The sequence below is a fragment of the Cherax quadricarinatus genome, chromosome 30 (genome assembly GCF_038502225.1).
Source record: "Cherax quadricarinatus isolate ZL_2023a chromosome 30, ASM3850222v1, whole genome shotgun sequence".
Classification (NCBI taxonomy): Eukaryota; Metazoa; Arthropoda; class Malacostraca; order Decapoda; family Parastacidae; genus Cherax; species Cherax quadricarinatus.
Window position 1 is genome coordinate 31,929,770 of NC_091321.1, and position 16,666 is coordinate 31,946,435.

Here is a 16,666-nt window from a genome sequence, read left to right on the forward strand (position 1 = left end):
TCTTCTAGTATCACTGTCACGTATTCTAGTGTCACTGCCACGTATTCTAGTATCACTGTCACGTATTCTAGTATCACTGCCACGTATTCTAGTATCACTGTCAAGTATTCTAGTATCACTGTCAGGTATTCTAATATCACTGCCATGTATTCTAGTATCACTGTCACGTATTATAGTATCACTGCCACGTATTCTAGTATCACTGTCAAGTATTCTAGTATCACTGTCACGTATTATAGTATCACTGTCAAGTATTCTAGTATCACTGTCACGTATTCTGGTATCACTGTCACGTATTATAGTATCACTGTCAAGTATTCTAGTATCACTGTCACGAATTCTAGTGTCACTGCCACGTATTATAGTATCACTGTCAAGTATTCTAGTATCACTGCCACGTATTCTAGTATCACTGCCACGTATTCTAGATCACTGCCACGTATTCTAGTATCACTGTCAAGTATTCTAGTATCACTGCCACATATTCTAGTATCACTGCCACGTATTCTAGTGTCACTGCCACGTATTCTAGTATCACTGCCACGTATTCTAGTATCACTGCCACGTATTCTAGTATCACTGCCACGTATTCTAGTATCACTGCCACGTATTCTAGTATCACTGCCACGTATTATAGTATCACTGCCACGTATTATAGTATCACTGCCACGTATTATAGTATCACTGCCACGTATTATAGTATCACTGCCACGTATTATAGTATCACTGCCACGTATTATAGTATCACTGCAACGTATTATAGTATCACTTGCACGTATTCTAGTGTCACTGCCACGTATTATAGTATCACTGCCACGTATTCTAGTGTCACTGCCACGTATTCTAGTATCACTGCCACGTATTCTAGTATCACTGCCACGTATTCTAGTGTCACTGCCACGTATTATAGTATCACTGCCACGTATTCTAGTGTCACTGCCACGTATTATAGTATCACTGCCACGTATTCTAGTGTCACTGCCACGTATTCTAGTATCACTGCCACGTATTCTAGTATCACTGCCACGTATTCTAGTATCACTGCCACGTATTCTAGTATCACTGCCACGTATTCTAGTATCACTGCCACGTATTCTAGTATCACTGCCACGTATTCTAGTATCACTGCCACGTATTCTAGTATCACTGCCACGTATTCTAGTGTCACTGCCACGTATTATAGTATCACTGCCACGTATTCTAGTGTCACTGCCACGTATTATAGTATCACTGCCACGTATTCTAGTGTCACTGCCACGTATTCTAGTATCACTGCCACGTATTCTAGTATCACTGCCACGTATTCTAGTATCACTGCCACGTATTCTAGTATCACTGCCACGTATTCTAGTATCACTGCCACGTATTCTAGTATCACTGCCACGTATTCTAGTATCACTGCCACGTATTCTAGTGTCACTGCCACGTATTATAGTATCACTGCCACGTATTCTAGTGTCACTGCCACGTATTATAGTATCACTGCCACGTATTCTAGTGTCACTGCCACGTATTCTAGTATCACTGCCACGTATTCTAGTATCACTGCCACGTATTCTAGTATCACTGCCACGTATTCTAGTATCACTGCCACGTATTCTAGTATCACTGCCACGTATTCTAGTATCACTGCCACGTATTCTAGTATCACTGCCACGTATTCTAGTATCACTGCAACGTATTATAGTATCACTGCCACGTATTCTAGTATCACTGCCACGTATTCTAGTATCACTGCCACGTATTCTAGTATCACTGCCACGTATTCTAGTATCACTGCCACGTATTCTAGTATCACTGCCACGTATTCTAGTGTCACTGCCACGTATTATAGTATCACTGCCACGTATTCTAGTGTCACTGCCACGTATTATAGTATCACTGCCACGTATTCTAGTGTCACTGCCACGTATTCTAGTATCACTGCCACGTATTCTAGTATCACTGCCACGTATTCTAGTATCACTGCCACGTATTCTAGTATCACTGCCACGTATTCTAGTATCACTGCCACGTATTCTAGTATCACTGCCACGTATTCTAGTATCACTGCCACGTATTCTAGTATCACTGCCACGTATTCTAGTATCACTGCCACGTATTCTAGTGTCACTGCCACGTATTATAGTATCACTGCCACGTATTCTAGTGTCACTGCCACGTATTATAGTATCACTGCCACGTATTCTAGTGTCACTGCCACGTATTCTAGTATCACTGCCACGTATTCTAGTATCACTGCCACGTATTCTAGTATCACTGCCACGTATTCTAGTATCACTGCCACGTATTCTAGTATCACTGCCACGTATTCTAGTATCACTGCCACGTATTCTAGTATCACTGCCACGTATTCTAGTATCACTGCAACGTATTATAGTATCACTGCCACGTATTCTAGTATCACTGCCACGTATTCTAGTATCACTGCCACGTATTCTAGTATCACTGCCACGTATTCTAGTATCACTGCCACGTATTCTAGTATCACTGCCACGTATTCTAGTGTCACTGCCACGTATTATAGTATCACTGCCACGTATTCTAGTGTCACTGCCACGTATTATAGTATCACTGCCACGTATTCTAGTGTCACTGCCACGTATTCTAGTATCACTGCCACGTATTCTAGTATCACTGCCACGTATTCTAGTATCACTGCCACGTATTCTAGTATCACTGCCACGTATTCTAGTATCACTGCCACGTATTCTAGTATCACTGCCACGTATTCTAGTATCACTGCCACGTATTCTAGTATCACTGCAACGTATTATATACAGCATAATATTTTCCTCACTCTCATGCATACGAGTTATTATTAAAATATCTATGTACAAAATATGTGTATTACTCTATAATAAAATTTACTATAATTATTATAACTAATCATTATTATTATAATTATTATAACTATAGTCATTATTGATGTTACTATTATTTTAATAATAATAATAATATTATTTACCATGACAGTAAATTAAAAGCTGTATGTAATTAGGTTAAAAATATGTAACCTGTACAGTACATGTCAAGGTGGTTTTAATTCCTGATATGGAGATTAAAGTAAACCTCTGTGTATATAATGAAACATACACAGCTCTCGGTGTATTTAATGGTGTGCATTATCCAATACCTTAGGGGGAAGAGGAAACAAATCACAGGTCGGCGGTAGTGTGGACGTTGAGAGAGAAGGCTGCGGTAGTGTCGCCCTTCTTGGAGGTGGCCTTCACTATGTACTGGCCCACATCCGTTGGCAGGCAGCTGGGAATCTCCAGAGTGAAGTCCTTTTTGCCTTCTTGCAGGAACTTGAAGCGCGGCGAACTCTCATCCACAGGCTTGCCGTCCTTGATCCACGACACCTTGAGCGGTTCTTTCTCGAGTTTGACATTGAAAGTAGCCGATTTGCCTTCCATCACCGTCTGCGACCTTGGGAACTTTTTGAAAGCTGGTTGTTTCTTCTCTTCTCCTGGGACTGTAGAAAAGAATGCAGCCTTATGTATTAACAGTTTAAAAATAAATATTGTGGGATATGTAATTGCCTAGCTGTGGGAGCGTCCTTCATGACCATGATAATCTGGCGGTCTAGCCCAGTATTAATATGAGAGCAGACAACTCAAGATAGTACTTGTGAAGCTGTAAACTTATACATGATAGTCAGCACAAGCAGCAGTAGAAGATCGATCCTCTGTAAGCTAATCACCTGCCTATTTTTAATAGCTTGCGGAACAACCTAACACGACAAAGAAAGGATAAAATCTATTGCATTGTTAGTTTGAAAAATGCAGCTATGATAAAGCAAATTTTGAAACAAAAACTACTGTTCCACTGCCCTACTTGGGTATATTTTACAGCTTCCATACTTCATCTATTTCTACACTGTAAGTGACATAGAACAACGACTGTAATTATGGATTTATATGTGTAATTACCGATGACGGTGAGTGTACAGGTGCTGAAAGTTTCGCCTACATCGTTGAATGCTTCACAGGTATAAGTTCCAGCGTCCTCGGGGAAGACCTCGGCAATTTTGAGCAAGTAGTTGTCTCTCTCAGTCACGTATAAGAAGTCTTTGGAAGGCTTGATCTCTTTCTCGTTGTGGAGCCACACCACGTCGAACTTGGAGGCTCCGCCGATCTTACAAGAGAGTGTATGGGAAGTGCCATCCTGGACCTCGTGGGAAATGAGATGCTCTGTGATTCTAGGCAGTTTATCGCCTCGGCCTCCCTTGCCGTTAATCTGCGCCTCCATTGGGGTTATAGAGAGCTTACACTTGGTCTCTGCGGACCCTAGGGAGCTGGTCGCCTTACATACATAAAGTCCTTCGTCTTCTGGGAACACTTCGTTAATGGTGAGGGACGCTAGACCCTGGCGATACTTGAGATCGATGATATCGGAGGAACTGAGAGGTTCTCCGTCCTTGAACCAAGATACTTGAGGTTCTGGGTCACCCTTGACGGTGCACTTAAGGCACAAAGCTTCACCATCCTTAATAGAGAGAGTTTTGGGCAGTTCTCCAGAGAAGCCGGGAGGACCCATCAAGGAATCATCCGGGGGCACTGTAAATCAATAAACTGTGTCAACAAAAATAAATTTTAGCTCATAATCTTATGTTACGCGTTCTAGCACCCCAAGACCAGTAACATACTTAATATTTACAACTGTTTACCTACCATGATCATCGGTTACCCTTGCTGATCTTCCAGATGAGGTACCTTCACGAGCGATCCAGTGAGTAGTTTCCAACGCCACCCGACAGTTAGAACCTCCATATATAGCATAAAGAATAATATATACAAGCAACGATGTCTACCATTATTTTGTCACTACCGCACACACTATCACACACACCCCTACACTATCACACCCCCACACTATTACACCCCCACACACACAATCACACACACTCCCACACTACCACACCCCTCACACTATCACACACACCCTCCCACTATCACACACACCCTAACATTATCACACACACATCCACACTATCACACACACACACACACACCCTCCCCTCAATACGCATCCTCACACTACCACATACATCCTCACACTATCGCACACATATCACAGACACAACCACACTACCACACACACCTACACTATCATCATACTAGTAGCAAAGCTACTAGTCATGGGTGATTTCAATCACAAGGAGATTGATTGGGAAAATCTGGACCCACATGGGGGTCCCGAAACATGGAGAGCCAAGATGATGGATGTGGTACTGGAAAACCTCATGCATCATCATGTTAGGGATACTACCAGAGAGAGAGGTGAGGACGAAACAGGAAGACTGGACCTCGTATTCACCCTGAGTAGTTCGGACATCGAGGACATTACATATGAAAGCCCCTCGGAGCTAGTGATCATGTGGTTCTGAGCTTTGAATACGTAGTAGAGTTACAAGTGGAAAGAGCAACAGGAGTAGGATGGGGGAAGCCAAACTACAAAAGGGGAGACTACACAGGCATGAGGAACTTCCTGCAAGAGGTTCAGTGGGAACGAGAATTGGTAGGAAAATCAGTAAACGAAATGATGGACTACGTGACAACAAAATGCAATGAGGCAGAGGAGAGATAAGTTCCCAAGGGTAACAGAAATAATGGGAAGACCAGAACATGCCCTTGGTTTACCCAAAGGTGCAGGGAGGCAAAAATTAGGTGCGCCAGAGAATGGAAAAAGTACAGAAGACAAAGGGCCCAGGAAAATAAAGAGATTAGTCGAAGAGCCAGAAACGAGTATCCACAGATAAGAAGGGAGGCCCAGCAACAGTACGAAAACGACATAGCATCGAAAGTCAAGTCTGACCCGAAGATGCTGTATAGCCACATCAGGAGGAAGGCAACAGCCAAGGACCAGGTATTCAAACTAAGGAAGGAAGGTGGGGAACTCACAAGAAACGACCAGGAAGTATGTGAGGAGCTCGACATGAGATTTAAGGAAGATTTACAGTGGAGACAGAAAGGGCTCTGGAAAGTCAGAACAGGAGGGTACACCAACAAGGGATACACCAACAAGTGCTGGATGAGATACAACTGAGGAGTAGGTGAAGAAGCTGCTAAACGAATTTTATACCTCAAAGGCGGTGGGATCGGACATGTCTCCGTGGGTCCTTAGAGAGCGAGCAGAGATGCTGTTTGTGCCACTAACAACAATTTTCAACACATCCATTGCAACTGGATACCTGAGGTATGGAAGGCGGTAAATGTAGTCCCCATTAAACTACAGACCAGTGTCACTGACGTGTACAGTATGCAAAACCATGAAGAAGATTGTCAGGAGGAGAGTGGTGGAACACCTAGAACGGAATAAGCTTATGAACGACAACCAGCACTGATTCAGGAAAGGAAAATACTGTCACAAACTTACAAGAGTTTTATGACAAGGTAACTGCAGTAAGACACGAGAGAGAGAGGGGCGGTTAGACTGCATTTTCTTTGACTGCAAGAAGGCCTTCGACAAAGTTCCTCACAAGAGGTACGTGACGAGGTGTCAATGGGAGTCTGTGACGAGCGGGGTTCCACAGGGGTCAGTCCTAGGGCCAGTACTATTTTTGGTATATGTGAATGACATGATGGAAGGGATAGACACATTAGTGTCCCTGCTTGCAGATGATGTGAAGCTAATTAGGAGAATTAAATCGGATGAGGATCAGGCAGGACTACAAAGAGACCTGGACAGGCTGCAAGCCTGGTCCAACAACTGGTTCCTCGAATTTCACCCCGCCATATGTAAAGTCATGAAGATCGGGCAAGGGCAAAGAAGACTGCAGACAGAGTATGGGCTAGGTGGCCAAAGACTGCAAACCTCACTCAAGGAAAAGGATCTTGGGGTGAGTATAATACCGAGCACACCTGAGGCGCAGCATATGGGCGCCTGGCAAACCTGAGAATAGTATTTCGATACAGTGTACACCGTGTACGTCAGGCCCATACTGGAATATGCAGCACCAGTTTGGAACCGACACCTGGTCAAGCACGTCAAAAAATTAGAGAAAGTGCAAAGGTCTGCAACAAGACTAGTTCCAGAGCTAAGGGGAATGTCCTACTAAGAAAGGTTAAGGGAAATCGGCCTGACGACACTGGAGAACAGGAGGGCTAGGGAAGACATGAGAACATACAAAATACTGCGAGGAATTGACAAAGTGGACAGATACACGATGTTCCAGAGATGGGACACAGAAACAAGGGGTCACAGTTGGAAATTGAAGACTCAGATGAGTCAAAAAGATGTTAGGAAATATTTCTTTAGTCATGGAGTTGTAAGGAAGTGAAATAGTCTGGCAAGCGACGTAGTGGAGGCAGGAACCATACATAGTTTTAGGACGAGGTATGTTAAAGCTCATGGAGTAGGGAGAGAGAGGACCTAGTAGCGACCAGTGAAGAGGTAGAGTCAGGAGCTGTGAATCAACCCCTGCAACCACAAATAGGTGAGTACACACACACTCACACTAACACACGTAGTAAACAGTGACCCTCTCATAACGCCTCACCCCTGCGCGTCTTCCCCGCCTCACCCACCCAACTCCCAGCGCCACCCCATCTGTAGAGGGTACTTCTCCCCTAACCCACGATGTCAGCGATGGCACTGCAGGGAGTGCCGGGCTCACAGGAACTTCCACTACAGGGACAGCATCGTGGAGTTCGACCGCGAGGCAGCTGTCAGGTGTGCCACAGGCAGTGTGTACTCAGTTTCTCAAGCTTCAACATCTGTACACACGAGGGCCTGGGATCTTCAATCAACTTGGCGTCCACCAGGACGCTGACATGTCCCTAGGGGAGCTCTCCATCGGGCTGCTAACGGAGTCACTGGCTTCTTGGACCTCTTGGGGAGGGTCGATGGTGCTCGTGCAAGCAGCAGATCCCGGGGCAACTTACTGCTGTTTGCAATGGCTGTCTACCGAGGAGAGACAGGCACCTAGCAACATCTGTTGTTGGGGCAATGGATGAATTCCCTACTATGTTTGTTAACTGCTCATTACTCTGTAATTTGTCTATGATTGTAATCATGTCATAACGTGTTTATCATTCATTACCTTTGAAACTTGTCATGATTTTGACCAGCTCTACCTGGAGCTCATTACCTTTGTAAATTCTCATGATTATTGTGTTTATGATTCATTACCTTTGCAATTATTCATGAGTATGACCAGCTCTACCTGGAGCTCATTACCTTTGTAACTTGGTCATGATTATGTCCAGATCTAGTTCATTACCTTTGTAACTTGCTTAGCTATCAAAACTTTGGAGTCCAGTCCCTGGACCAATTATGTACCTCTGTAATCTTTTGACTACCGCCCACAGGATGGGTATGGGGTGCATAATAAACTAACACTAACACACCCCCACACTATCACACACACCCCCACATTATCACACACACACCCACACTATCACACACACACCCACATTATCACACACCCCCACACTATCACACACACACACATACACATTTACATACACACCCACATCACACACACACCCACACTATCACACACCCACACTATCACACACACACACACCCACATTATCACACACACACCAACATTATCACACACACACCAACATTATCACACACACACACCCACACTATCACACACATCCCCACATTATCACACCCCCCCACATTATCACACACACCCCCACATTATCACACACACCTACACTATCACACACACACACACACACACCCACATTACCACACAACCCCCCACACTATCACACACACACACCCACACTATCACATATACCCTACACATCACACACCCTCATTATAATTCTCACACATCAAGCCAACATTGTCATACATCTATATTGTCAAACCTCCCACCTCACCAGTACACTGTCACAACCGCAAACTGTCGCACCCCCACACTGTCAACCCCCCATTCCAAAGCACTCCCGCTATCACACCTTTACACTTACACTCTCACGCTGTCGCACCTTACACTCCTACACTCTCACACTCTTACACTGTCATACTAATGCACTGTCACACTCCTACACTGTCACACTAATGCACTGTCACACCTAGACTCACACTAATGCACTGTCACGCTTCCACATTGTCACACTAATGCACTGTCACACCTACACTCTTACACTCATGCACTGTCACACTAATGCACTGTCACGCTCCTACATTGTCACACTCCTACACTGCCACAGGCCTAAACTGTCGCACTACTACACTGTCACACTCCTACAGTGCCACATCCTACACTGCCGCATCCTACACTGCCACACTCCTACACTGTAACACTCCTACAGTGCCACACTCTACACTGCCACATCCCCACACCATCACACCCTAAATTGTCACATTATGTTAGAACTCCAATCTGTCACACCCTACGCTGTCACACCCAACACTGTCGGAACCTCAACACTGTCACACCAACACGCTGTCACACCTTATACTATCATACCCTACACTGTTGCACCCTCACGCTGTCACACCCTACATTGTTAGAATTCCACACTGTCACACTCTACACTGTCACATGATACAATGTCACACACTGCAATGTCACACGTTGCACTGTTACACTCTACAATGTCACACGCTACAATGTCACACGTTGCACTGTCACACGCTACAATGTCACACGTTGCACAGTTACACTCTACAATGTCACACGCTACAATGTCACACGTTGCACTGTCACACGCTACAATGTCACACGTTGCACAGTTACACTCTACAATGTCACACGCTACAATGTCACACGTTGCACTGTCACACGCTACAATGTCACACGTTGCACAGTTACACTCTACAATGTCACACGCTACAATGTCACACGTTGCACTGTCACACGCTACAATGTCACACGTTGCACAGTTACACTCTACATTGTCACACGCTACAATGTCACACGTTGCACTGTTACACTCTACAATGTCACACGCTACAATGTCACACGTTGCAGTGTTACACTCTACAATGCCACACGCTACAATGTCACACTGCAGCATTGTACCACTATGAATCCATTGCGTTCTGGCCTCCACAAAACAACAGCAATGTTTCTACACTACTGTATGTTGAGCACCGACGCTCCTTATATTAGAGATATGAAAGCTAACCATTATATTATCAGTAATATTATAATATATGTAGGTTAACCTTTTAAGATTATACAAACCCATTCACTGGGTATAGACACATCGATTGAAATTTTAATATAAAATCAAGGTCAAATATATTACCATTTGTTTTCGTATAAAGACAATGATCTGTTGAGTTTCTATTGTTAGTTCAAGGTTTAAACTGTCTCTTAGAAGAGCAATTACAATCAAGGTTCAAATTTCAATACATAATCTCCTCACAATTCTTAATTGAGATAATTATTTATATATAACTTAATTGAGATAACTATTTATATATAACTTAATTGAGATAACTATTTATATATAACTTAATTGAGATAACTATTTATATATAACTTAATTGAGATAACTATTTATATATAACTTAATTGAGATAACTATTTATATATAACTTAATTGAGATAACTATTTATATATAACTTAATTGAGATAACTATTTATATATAACTAAACTGAGATAACTATTTATATATAGCTTTGGAAATACTAAATCTGGTCGATTTTTATCGATGTTAATATTGTTAGAACTATCCTAGGGTAGTGTACCTTGCAGTGACTGTCTGAAGGCTCATATACAAAGATATTAAAGTATTTTTATATATATGTATACTTGCATTGCAGTTATAATGACTCATTTTAAATCATTCACCCAAGAAATTCAGATTCACTGACTCACTGACTAGACTCAGTTTGCAGGTACTTACACTCCAGCTCCTTGGTGGCTGAGCGGGACCTGGAGGTAGAGCCCGTGGAATCTTGCCTCTTGCCGTAGGGTTTGAGAGTTCTCTTGGCCCCAGAGGTGGTTGAGGCGGTGGTGGAGGAGGCAGAGGAGGCCTCGACCTTGGTAGTGGTGGTACCACGAGCATCCTGGCGAGTCGAGGTACTAGTAACAGCGATGGTCGCCGCTGACTGTCTCGTCAGTGTGTGTGTGTGTCGTTGATGTTTGAGTGTGTATGAGAGTAAGAATGTGAAAATATAGGAAAGAAAGAGAGAGAAAGAGAGAGAGAGAGAGAGAGAGAGAGAGAGAGAGAGAGAGAGAGAGAGAGAGAGAGAGAGAGAGAGAGAGAGAGAGAGAGTGGTGAGGTTGTCGTTATTAACGATGTTTTACGAAAGTAGATGTTAACATAGTGGGTTAATTGTGGTTGACGTGGTAGTAGCAGTAATGACGTTGTATTGGTAGCAATGTGGTATTTGTAGTGAGGTGGGGATTGTGGTGGGGCGATGGTGGTGGAAGTGTTGGTGTAGTGTTAAAGTAGGTGTGGTAGTTGTATGTTGGTAATGGTGATGTAATAATGGTGGTATGGGGGGGGGTAATTGTGTAGTATTATCAGCAATATGGTTTAAAGGTAGTGATAAACGGGGTATTGGTAGTGCGGTAGTGGTATGGCAATAATATTTAGTGGTAATATGGAGGAGGTGGTGAATGATGTGGTAATGGTGATAATTGTGGCGGTGGTGGTAACAGTTGTAATTGTCGTAGTGGTGGTAACAGTTGTAATTGTCGTAGTGGTGGTAACAGTTGTAATTGTCGTAGTGATGGTAACAATTGTAATTGTCGTAGTGGTGATAATTGTCGTAGTGGTGATAATTGTAGTAGTGGTGAGCCAATACGTACATAACCACCAATGAATTAATTACAGCAGCAGCAACAGCAATGATAACGAGAAAGCATAAGCATCGGCAGCGTTGATGGTAGCAGTGGTGGTAGCAGTGGTGGTAGCAGTGGTGGTAGCAGTGGTGGTAGCAGTGGTGGTAGCAGTGGTGGTAGCAGTGGTGGTAGCAGTGGTGGTAGCAGTGGTGGTAGCAGTGGTGGTAGCAGTGGTGGTAGCAGTGGTGGTAGAAGTGGTGGTAGCAGTGGTGGTAGCAATGGTGGTGGTAGTGGAGAGGAGAGAGAGCATTGTGGTTTTATTATAACAAAAAACAAATGAAATAATTAAAATGCAACTTTTGTCTCAGTCAATAAAACCTAATAAAAGAAAGTTTATAAAAAACTATTAACAGAAGAATATCAACAGACAACTGTTACTCGTAAACAATAACAACAGACAACTGTTACTCGTAAACAATAACAACAGATAACTGTTACTCATAAACAATAACAACAGATAACTGTTACTCATAAACAATAACAACAGACAGCTGTTACTCGTAAACAATAACAACAGACAACTGTTACTCGTAAACAATAACAACAGATAACTGTTACTCATAAACAATAACAACAGACAGCTGTTACTCGTAAACAATAACAACAGACAGCTGTTACTCGTAAACAATAACAACAGATAACTGTTACTCGTCTCGTAAACAATAACAACAGACAGCTGTTACTCGTAAACAATAACAGACAGCTGTTACTCGTAAACAATAACAACAGAGAGCTGTTACTCGTAAACAATAACAACAGACAGCTGTTACTCGTAAACAATAACAACAGACAGCTGTTACTCGTAAACAATAACAACAGACAGCTGTTACTCGTAAACAATAACAACAGACAGCTGTTACTCGTAAACAATAACAGACAGCTGTTACTCGTAAACAATAACAACAGAGAGCTGTTACTCGTAAACAGTAACTATAGACAACTGTTACACGTAAACAACAACAGACAACTGTTACACGTAAACAATAACAGACAACTGTTACACGTAAACAACAACATACAACTGTTACTCGTAAACAATAATAACAGACAACTGTTACAAATAAACAACAGACAACTGTTACACGTAGACAATAACAGACAACTGTTACTCGTTAACAATAGCAACAGACAAATGTTACACGTAAATAATAACAATAGACAAGTGTTACTCGCAAACAATAGCAACAGACAACTGTTACACGTAAACATTAACAACAGACAACTGTTACACGTAAACAATAACAGACAACTGTTACTCATATACAATAACAACACACAACTGTTACAAATAAATAACAGACAACTGTTACACGTAAACAATAACAAACAACTGTTACACGTAAACAATAACAAACTACAGAAACAGGAAACTATCAACAATTGAAAGAAAATAAATAAAAAGAATAAGAGCTGCAGGTAAACATCACTTAGTGAGTTATCCTTCCAGGTCTGCCTTCATGGGCTCTTCATCCATGGAACTGGAGCCGCCTTATTTTTCCATGGATCTAAAGTATTTTACTTTCATTCCCCAGGCCATGTGTGTACACTATGGCCTTAGTGCTTTCAAATAATAATAATAATAATAATAATAATAATAATAATAATAATAATAATAATAATAATAGTATTAAAGTAAAAGAAGAAGAAAATAATAATAATAATAATTAGTGGAACAATAACCAATCATAACAAGATTATTTTTGTTTAAAAAAGTCAATATAATTATTATTATTATTATTATTATTATTATATTTTATTATAATTGTTGCTATTATTCTATGCATTAATTCCTTTTATATTTATGGGAAGCGATAAGCCCGTGCGGGTCATACAGTGCCTGGAGAAATAAAAGGACGCTGTCAAATTTGATCCATGGAAAAGGCTAACTGATCCGATATCTTTGATGAAGAGCTCCTCACCAGGATCATGGAGGATCACTGGAAGGATCGCTGGTGCAATATTTCCTAATAATTAATCAGATCACGAAAATAATCTAATTTATATTAATCATTACCAACCAAATTTAGGCTGACCAAAATATACGTTGGGTAGTTAAGAAGCTAAGTTATTTGACGTTATTTTTTTGCAAATAGGTTATTAGCTGCGAAAAATAAAGAAATGTTTGGTGAATAGGTTTATAATGTGGAAACGTTAGGCTCTGTAGAGATTTATCAAAGGTGCAGCAACCAAAGTAACAACCAAAGTAACAACCAAAGTAACAACCAAAGTAATAAGCAAAGTAATAACTTTGCTCTTCAAGCGTAGCTAATCGTCTCCAATGTAAACAATAGGCCACTGGAATCCAGGCTTTTGGGTTTTATTGTACTTGCTAATGTATATAATAGAGAATTTTTTGAAAACATATATTTACAGGGCATCTGGGCTTGTTTGACGGGTCACAAGTTATAAAAAAAAAATTCAGCAAATGCTTATAATCCATACAATTATAATCAAATCTACAGTCATAATGCACACCTCTCTCTCTCTCTCTCTCTCTCTCTCTCTCTCTCTATATATATATATATATATATATATATATATATATATATATATATATATATATATATATATTATTTAGTAGCACACTGGCCGATTCCCACCAAGGGCAGGGTGGCCCGAAAAAGAAAAACTTTCACCATCATTCACTCCATCACTGTCTTGCCAGAGGGGTGCTTTACACTACAGTTTTTAAACTGCAACATTAACACCCCTCCTTCAGAGTTCAGGCACTGTACTTCCCATCTCCAGGACTCAAGTCCGGCCTGCCGGTTTCCCTGAATCCCTTCATAAATGTTACTTTGCTCACACTCCAACAGCACGTCAAGTATTAAAAACCCTTTGTCTCCATTCACTCCTATCAAACACGTTCACGCATGTTTATATATATATATATATATATATATATATATATATATATATATATATATATATATATATATATATATATATATATATATAGTGGGGGTGATGGCAGTGGTGGTAGTGGTAGTGTTAATGGTGATGGTAAGGGTGGTGATGGTAGTGGTGGTGATGGTAATGGTGGTGATGAAAGTGGTAGTGATGGTAATGGTGGTTATGGTAGTGGTGGTGATGGTAGTGGTGGTGATGGTACTAGTAATGGTGGTGGTGGTAGAGTGGTAGAAACACTGACCTTGTGTGTGGAACTGAAGTAGCTCGAGTCATCTACTCTTATTGCGGGCGTGGGCGGGGGTGGCAGGTCCTTGATCGTCGTTTCTATATACCTTCGATCTGTTTGTGGGGGCGTGGGAGTAAGTTTGGGTGTGGGGTGTGGGTGTGGGTGTGGGAGTGCCCATGTGGACATTAGGAAGTTACGAGGGAAGAGAAAGAAACGGCATTAAACCAGTGCTGTACAACCCAGTACACCAGTGTATGAGCTCCTTACAAACCAGTACACCAGTGTATGAGCTCTTTACAAACCAGTACACCAGTGTATGAGCTCTTTACATCACAGTACACAGTGCATGAACTCTTTACAACCAGTACACAGTGCATGAGCTATTTACAACTCAATACACCAATGTATCAGCTCTTTACAACCCAGTACACCAGTGCAACCCAGTTCACAAATACATCAGCTCTTTGCAACCCAATTCACAAATACACCAGCTCTTTGCAACCCAGTATTTAGTAAATGAGAGTGATTACTTATCTTCGTTCTATAATGTTGTTTATCTAGAGTCTTGGAAAATGTTAAATAACAAGTACCTAAATAAATGATTAGGTAAACATAGACAGGTAAACTGTACACGTTGGAGAGTTGTGTCATTCTGTGAACCAATAAACGCCTTTCACAATGGTTTTAAAATGTACAAGTGCTAAGAACAAAGGCAAAAGAGTGCACACACTAAGGACAATAACAAAAAAGTAATATATATATAAAGAAAAACAACTAACAACTCGAACAAAACTAAGAAAATGCAACATTCAGGACTCATCCACAACGTAAGGGTAATTTGTGTTTCCACACCTGCTGTGCTCTTTTTGTTGATTCTTCAGCTGCTTGTTTACTATTAGTGCGAAAGTGATAAGCTAAACAAGGAGACTTTAATTATAGAATAAAAGAAATGTTAATCCTTCAAAACACGCCTTGCATGTGGCGTTATTCATCCATCTGGACAGTGTACAGACGCCGGCATACTACTTTAATGAACAAAGCAATGGTGGATGCTTAATAATGGGACATATCATGGGGAAACAGTAGCATAATTCTGAACATCAGAATTATGCTACATTCGGAACATGTGAGGATGAAGGCAATCTGTGGAAAGAGAAGGAAGAGTGAGATGGAGAGGGGTGGAAAGTAGGTAGGGGATGAAGAGTGTGAGAAGAGTGGAGAGGTGGAAATGAAGGGAAAAAGGGAAGATGAGATGATGGTTGAAGAGGGAAAGGGTGGACGAAGGCGGTAGTTAGATGGTACAGAGGTAGAGAATGGAAGGAGAGAGTGAGACTGAAGAGGGAGAGAATGGAAGGAGAGAGTGAGACTGGAGAGGGAGAGAGTGAACCGGTAGAAAGTGAACAGGGAGAAGGTAGAGAGGGTAAAGGTGGATTCACTAGGTGTCTCGGTTTTCTTTAAGTTTAGTAAGGTGTATTATCTTGATGTTTCACTCTGTTTCTGGACCGTTACGAACCAAACGAAGAAAAAAGGAAGGATCGACGACATCCGTAATACAAGACGTCAGTGCAAGGCGTTTACATGCTACAACAATCATTACACCAGAGCGAAGTCACAAAGGTTCATCACTAAGCACCTAGCCGGTCCTTATTTCAAATTCTGTTATGTCTAATGTTTTTTGTAACTTGCACCCATGAAATATCTATGGCTATTACAAAAATATAATTTTACCTCGCAAAGAATTTCATAAATACTTTCAAGCTC

The 16,666-nt window shown here is 41.5% G+C and overlaps 1 protein-coding gene across 1 annotated transcript in view; it reads right to left on the reverse strand.

Annotated features, from left to right (window-relative positions):
- The window catches only part of bt (projectin protein bent), a 237,117-nt gene that overhangs the window by 9,327 nt on the left and 211,124 nt on the right, over window positions 1–16,666 (reverse strand). Inside the window, exons 96-99 of the mRNA XM_070090071.1 lie at window positions 14,921–15,018; window positions 10,826–11,030; window positions 3,933–4,559; window positions 3,137–3,475 (exon numbers count right to left, since the gene is read on the reverse strand). Of these exons, the coding sequence (XP_069946172.1) occupies window positions 3,159–3,475; window positions 3,933–4,559; window positions 10,826–11,030; window positions 14,921–15,018 (1,247 nt within the window). The 3' untranslated portion in view covers window positions 3,137–3,158. The remainder of the gene's footprint in view (window positions 1–3,136; window positions 3,476–3,932; window positions 4,560–10,825; window positions 11,031–14,920; window positions 15,019–16,666) is intronic.